Here is a 7,182-nt window from a genome sequence, read left to right as displayed (position 1 = left end):
ATAGTTATAGCCTTCGGACACTTCATCAAATTATGACAATGGCACTGCCCTTGGCGAAGTCAAGCCCATAGGCAAACGAACTCCAAATGAGACCAAACTTGGTCTGCATATAGACAAATGATATGCCACTGCCCTTGGCGAAGTCAAGCCCATAGGCAAACGAACTCCAAATGACGCCAAACTTGGTCACCATATATAAGAGCATAACCCCATTTTGAGACTCTAGTATGAGAAATTCCTAGTAGTTCATCTTCAAAGTATTACTTTTTGTTGGACTTTAAGCCATTGGGCTTTAAAGTAGAAGAAGTGTGAATTGGAAATGGAGGGAAAATGAAAAATTTGAAGAAGTGAACTTTTGTCTTGCACTTTGTCCCTCATTGGTGAGGGACAACCACATTTGTGTGCTTATATATAGAATCACTTCTTAAAGCTCTTAAAAGGAGTTGAAGAGAATGAACCCTCGCGCCGTCGTCATTGTCGCTCGCTCGGCTCGGCTTTGGCTTTGGCTTTGGATTTGGATTTGGCTTTGGCTTTGGATTTGGATTTGGATTTGGATTTGAATTTGGATTTGTCAAATGATCGATCGATAAGATTATTTTTTGGACAAAATTTATTTAATTATTTAATAATTAAATGCCAAATCACTACTGAAAATACGCCAGAATCCTGCTGAAGATTCAGAGGGTCTCTTTGGCCGCGGTTCTACCGCGACCGCGGTGGAACCGTGGCAGGAAGATTCAGAGAGCCTCTCTGATCGCGGTTCTGTCGCGGTCGCGGTAGAACCGCAGCAGGCAGCGTATTCTTCTGAAAAGGCACCTTTTCCAGACACCTCTTCTGATAATTGCCTATAAATTCTGAGGCAAGGCTCCATTTTCGATATACGAAAAACACTCCAGAACTTCTTTCTTTCTGAATACACTGCATCCTAATTCGCAGTCTCTCTCTCTCAAATTCGTAAGTGTGATTTTGCTCCGTTCTTTGAGTTCGTTGGTATCCTGCAGTTTGTATTGCCACTGTTGCAGGAAGGTTTATTCCGTTTTATCTTGGGAGGATTTAATCCATTACCTTGGCAACGTGTGAGAGGTTTAAAATTCCTTAAGGATACACAAGAAAATTGTGGACTCGGAATATTTTTTATTGCTTACTGGTTTTGTTCCAGTTTTTCCTTCTAACAGTTTTTTATTTTTATTTTCTTCCTAATTTTGTGTTTCCACACAGAATTGGTTTCACAAGCTTAAGGAATTTTAATTACTAACGTTTCTGTATTGATTATTAAACTGTTTTCTATATACTTTGTTGGAGACTAAAGCCTTGTTGCTTTCTACTCCTATAATTGTGTCTCTCCAGTTTAAAGTACATAAAAACTTTGCCGGAATAATAAACGTACGGATTTGAAGTATATAAAAACTTCACCATTGTTACGTGTTGTATGTTTGGTTTGGTATTCAGTTTGAAGATATCAAAGCTTCACTGATTTAACAAGTTCTGTATTGTTTTCAACTTTACAGAAATATGACGAATGAAAACCAAACTAATGGAAGTGTTGCGGGAACGGGTGCTACTGTTACGAGTGTTGTTGCCTCGTTAAGCCGTTCTACTCCTCCTCATGCGATGGCACCGGCAGAAAAACCCGGAAAGTTTTCCGGTATTGACTTCAAACGCTGGCAAATGAAGATGCTCTTCTATCTTACTACGTTGAGTTTGCAACGTTTCATCAAGGAGGATCCTCCGGTCATGGCTGAAAATACTCCGGATGATGAACGACTTGTTGTAACTGAAGCATGGAAACATTCTGATTTCTTGTGCAAAAACTACATATTGAGTTGTTTGGAAGATGGCTTGTACAATGTCTATAGTGTCATGGAAACTTCAAAAGCGTTATGGAATGCGCTTGAGAAGAAGTACAAGACTGAGGATGCCGGACTTAAGAAGTTCGTGGCTGCAAGGTTTTTGGATTTCAAGATGATTGACACTAGGTCAGTCATAACTCAAGTCCAAGAATTACAAGTCATTGTGCATGACCTCCTTGCTGAAGGTATGACCCGAATCAATAATTTTATTAATAAGATTTATCTTATTATTAATTATGAATTTGTTATTGAAGGTATGGTCATAAATGAGGCCTTTCAAGTCGCTGCTTTCATTGAGAAGTTACCTCCGTTGTGGAAGGATTTTAAGAACTATCTTAAACACAAGCGGAAGGAGATGACACTAGAAGACTTGATTGTTCGTTTGAGGATAGAAGAAGACAACAAAAATGCTGAAAAGAAGTCACGTGGAAACTCGACAATAATGGGGGCAAACGTTGTTGAGGAGGCGCCACAAAATAAGAAAAGGAAGAAGGCTTCTGGACGAAAGAATTACCCAAGCAAGAAAAAGTTCAAGGGTAATTGCCACAACTGTGGAAAATCTGGGCATAAGGCCGTGGATTGTCGTGCGCCAAAGAATGATAAGAAGAAAAAGAATCAAGCTAACATGGTTGAAGATAAAATGGAGGACTTATGTGCCATGTTGTCTGAATGCAACTTGGTAGGAAATCCAAAAGAATGGTGGATAGATTCTGGAGTCACCCGCCATGTTTGTGCTAACAAGGAGTTATTTTCTTCTTATGCCCCCGCAGGACTCGACGAGACAATCTTCATGGGAAATTCATCTACGACCAAAATTGAATGAGTTGGCAAGATTGCGTTGAAGATTACGTCGGGAAAAATAGTGACTCTAAACCAAGTCCTCCATGTTCCAGAAATTCGCAAGAATCTTGTGTCTACCTCACTTCTTGTCAAGAATGGATTCAAATGTATTTTTGTTCCTAATAGTGTTGTACTTAGTAAGAACGATGTATATGTAGGAAAAGGTTACCTAAATGAGGGCCTTTTTAAGCTAAATGTAATAGCAGTTCCTATCAATAAAGTGAATGTTTCTTCTTACTTACTTGAGTCAAACACTTTATGGCATTCTCGTTTAGGTCACGTAAACTTCAAAACATTGCGGAAGATGATAAATCTAGAAGTATTGCCAAAATTTGATTGCATTAATTCCAAATATGTGTGGAATCAAAGTATGCTAAGCATCCTTATAAGTCCGTTGAAAGGAATTCAAGTCCTTTAGATTTAATTCACACAGATATTTGCGACATGAAGTCAACACCATCTCGCGGTGGGAAAAAGTATTTTATTACTTTTATTGACGATAGCACAAGATACTGCTATGTTTATTTACTTAATAGTAAAGATGAGACAATTGATACTTTCAAGCAATACAAGAGTGAAGTTGAAACGCAACTAAACAAAAAGATCAAAATGATAAGAAGTAATAGAGGTGGCGAATATGAATCTCCTTTTGAAGAAATTTGTTTGGAAAATGGCATTATTCACCAAACAACTACCCCTTACTCTCCACAATCTAATGGAATTGCGGAGAGGAAGAATCGAACGTTGAAGGAGATAATGAATGCATTGCTAATAAGTTCTGGCTTACCACAGAACTTGTGGGGGGAAGCTATACTTACAGCTAACCGGATAATCAACCGTGTACCTCATAGTAAAACACAGTCCATTCCTTATGAAAAGTGGAAAGGAAGGAAGCCTAGCTTGAAATACTTCAAAGTGTGGGGGTGTTTAGCTAAGGTACAAGTTCCTAAACCTAAAAGGGTTAAGATAGGTCCAAAAACGGTTGATTGTGTGTTTATTGGATATGTAACCAATAGAAAGACATATCGTTTTCTGGTTCATAAATCAGAAAATCCTGAGATTCACATTAATACGATAATAGAATCAGATAATGCTGAATTCTTTGAAACTAATTATCCGTATAAAAAGGAAAGTGAAGTGACCTGCCAAAAGTCAAAATGACCTCGGGAGGAAATAACAGATGGTATGCCTAATGAAGAAAATCCAAGAAGAAGTAAACGTCAAAGGATATCTACTTCATTCGGTCCAGATTTTCTGACTTTTCTGTTAGAAAATGAGCCTCGTACCTTCAAGGAAGCAATGTCTTCCTCAGAAGCACAATATTGGAAAGAAGCTGTCAATAGTGAAATAGAATCCATATTGAGCAACCATACCTGGGAATTGGTTGATCTTCCTCCAGGTAACAAAACGTTGGGTTCTAAATGGATTTTCAAGAAGAAAATGAAGGACGATGGTACTATTGACAAATACAAGGCAAGACTTGTTGTCAAAGGATTTAGACAACGAGAAGGTCTTGACTATTTTGACACATACTCGCCGGTAACAAGAATTACATCCATTCGGATGCTAATAGTGTTAGCCGCCTTGTATGGTCTTCAAATCCATCAAATGGATGTAAAAACAACATTCTTAAATGGTGATCTTGAGGAAGAAATTTACATGAACCAACCTGAAGGGTTTGTGGTTCCGGGAAAAGAAAAGAAGGTGTGTAGACTTGTCAAGTCCCTTTATGGACTAAAACAAGCACCCAAGCAATGGCATGCGAAATTTGACCAAACAATGTTGTCAAATGGTTTTAAGATTAATGAATGTGATAAATGTGTTTACATTAAGAACGTTCCAAATCATATAGTCATTATTTGCTTATATGTTGATGATATGCTAATAATGAGCAAAGACATTGCCGACATTCAAGCTACTAAACGTATGCTTGCTAGTAAGTTTGATATGAAAGACTTAGGAGTTGCCGATGTAATTTTAGGAATTAAAATCCAGAGGACTCCTCAAGGTCTAGCTTTGTCTCAGTCACATTACGTGAAAATGGTACTGGAAAAATTCAAACACTTGGAATTTAGAAGTGCAAGAACTCTAATTGACTTATGTCACACCTCCTTTTTCCGACCCCGCGAAGGGCGTAGGAGTTTTTTCCAATTAAAGGACAATCAAAACGGGATTTATTTATTTATTTCAGAGTCGCCACTTGGGAGATTTAGGGTGTCCCAAGTCACCAATTTTAATCCCGAATCGAGGAAAAGAATGACTCCATATTACATTCTGCGTACCAGAAATCCGGATAAGGAATTCTGTTAACCCGGGAGAAGGTGTTAGGCATTCCCGAGTTCCGTGGTTCTAGCATGGTCGCTCAACTGTTATATTCGGCTTGATTATCTGATTTTATACAAATATGAACTTATGTGCAAATTTTATCTTTTTACCGCTTTCATAATTGTTATTATTATTTTTACAAGAATGTGAACATCGTTTAAAAACATGTCTTTGGATTGCGTCACATAAAATGCACCCGCGATCCGGAACGTATTTTTATTCAATGTTTTAGGATTTGGATTTGGGTCGCATAAATGCGTACCCATGTTTAAGAATGTATTATTATTAAATCGTGCCTAAAGCGATTAGCATATTATTATTTATGGGTAAGACTGTGGTATTCACTAAACAGTCCATCCCGAATTCTAAATACTCAATTAAATATTTATTGAGGGCCCCGCAATTAGTGCATTTTATTGGGCGAGGCTCATCTCATTTTATTTTTAAAAGGACAGTCCTAAAATGCCTACATTTTTTATTGAAATTTGTCTCTACAAAATAAAGGAGAAATATCTTAATTTATTTACATGTTATTACCTAGTTACATTATACTAGGCATGTTCTCAGTTTGTCAAATTAAAAAAAAACATAGCAATTCTAATTTTAATCCTAGACCATTTATATGCTGAAATTAACCAATATTATTTAACTAAATAAATTTCTACCAACTTCCTACTAGATGGCCTATTCGTTTGATTTTTTATTCAACGGAATTACTACACCATTTATTTATTTTTAGGCAATAGATGTAGATAGTTCATTTGTTAAGCTATCATCGAATGTTCCACTATATGTATTAAATATCTACATGATTCTGATTTTTTGCAAACTACATAATTTATACATACAAATAAAATTCAGAATATAATTAAATATAATTCAAAATTTCAACTCTTCATTTTTTCGTATTCATGCTTCATATTTCGGATTACAATAACCAGTGTGTCAGTTGTGTACCTGATATTGGAAGCAAAAGAAAATGAAGATGAGAATCAGCAGCAGCAGTAAAATCAGTACAACACAGCAACAATAGCCCAACAACAGTAACAACCCAGTAACAGACCGGTGGAGTAGTAATCCAAAAAAAAACAAAAGCTTCAGCTTTTATGAAACAACAATCAATTCTGATTTCAAACAACAAAAGAAAGCAGAATATTTTTTTTAGTTTTTTTTTATTTGAAAGCTTAAATATTTTTCGGAATTTTCTATCTCTTAAATGTTCAGACCTTTTCTCTCTTATTTTCAGATTTGTTTCTCTCTCCCGTTTTTTTTTTCTGTCTCCTCCCCTTGTGTTTCTGATTTCAAGACTTCTTATAACCCATCCCATAAATCTTTCCATTAATTAAAATCAACCCATTTTCTCTACCAAACCCACTCATCCTCATTACACTAAATAAATATATCAACCCCACCCCATTATATTTTGTTTCCCATGCTTCATTAAACAAATACAAGATTCCCCCCACTATATTTTGTCTTGTCCCCCCTTTATATTAAACAATTATATCACAACCCACCCCATTTCATTTTGTCCCCCATGCTTCAAATAAACAATTACAAAATGTACAATTCCTAAACTACCCCTCCGACCCTATTGCAAATTGCTATTTTACCCCCGAAAGTACTATAAATTACCAAACTACCCATCAGCTATAACACATCAAATTAATCAAACTTAACCAAAATATAGACAATATGATTAATTTCTAACAATGTTCAAACAACAAATTTCATGAACATGAATTCTTCAACATTTCAACAACAAAGCACATGAACATGATTTCAACAACATTTCAACAACAAATCACATGAACACAAATTGAACAACAAAGAACAACTAAAATTTGATTGAACAATATTTTAGCAACAAACAATCCTATTTTCGGATTCAACAACAACAACAAACAAGTATATTTAGATTTCTAACTTCAATCATATTGAACTTAAAATCAATTCTAACAACATTACAACCAACAATTCTTATATTAAACTTTAAACAAGATTATGAGACCAATTCAAGAAATAATCACAAATGGTAAACAAGAAATCAAACTATAAACATTTCAGATTCAAAATCAAACAAACATAATATGAACATGAATTAATCTAAAAATAAAAACGACGGATTCAAATGACTAAAACCAACATACTTCCCTTATTACAACTA

The 7,182-nt window shown here is 35.7% G+C and overlaps 1 protein-coding gene across 1 annotated transcript; it reads left to right on the top strand.

Moving 5' to 3' along the window:
• Positions 1-1,512: 1,512 nt before the first annotated feature.
• On the top strand, positions 1,513-2,673 carry LOC142172636 (uncharacterized). The gene is made up of 3 exons (XM_075236302.1): positions 1,513-2,035; positions 2,105-2,386; positions 2,621-2,673. Exons 1-3 carry the CDS (start codon positions 1,513-1,515, stop codon positions 2,671-2,673), a joined length of 858 nt encoding a protein of 285 aa, XP_075092403.1.
• The last annotated feature ends 4,509 nt before the right edge of the window (positions 2,674-7,182 follow it).

Source organism: Nicotiana tabacum, chromosome 18, assembly GCF_000715075.1.
Source record: "Nicotiana tabacum cultivar K326 chromosome 18, ASM71507v2, whole genome shotgun sequence".
Taxonomy (NCBI): domain Eukaryota; kingdom Viridiplantae; phylum Streptophyta; class Magnoliopsida; order Solanales; family Solanaceae; genus Nicotiana; species Nicotiana tabacum.
Note: the sequence above shows the minus strand (reverse complement) of the source record. Positions and strands in the feature narration are given on the sequence as shown.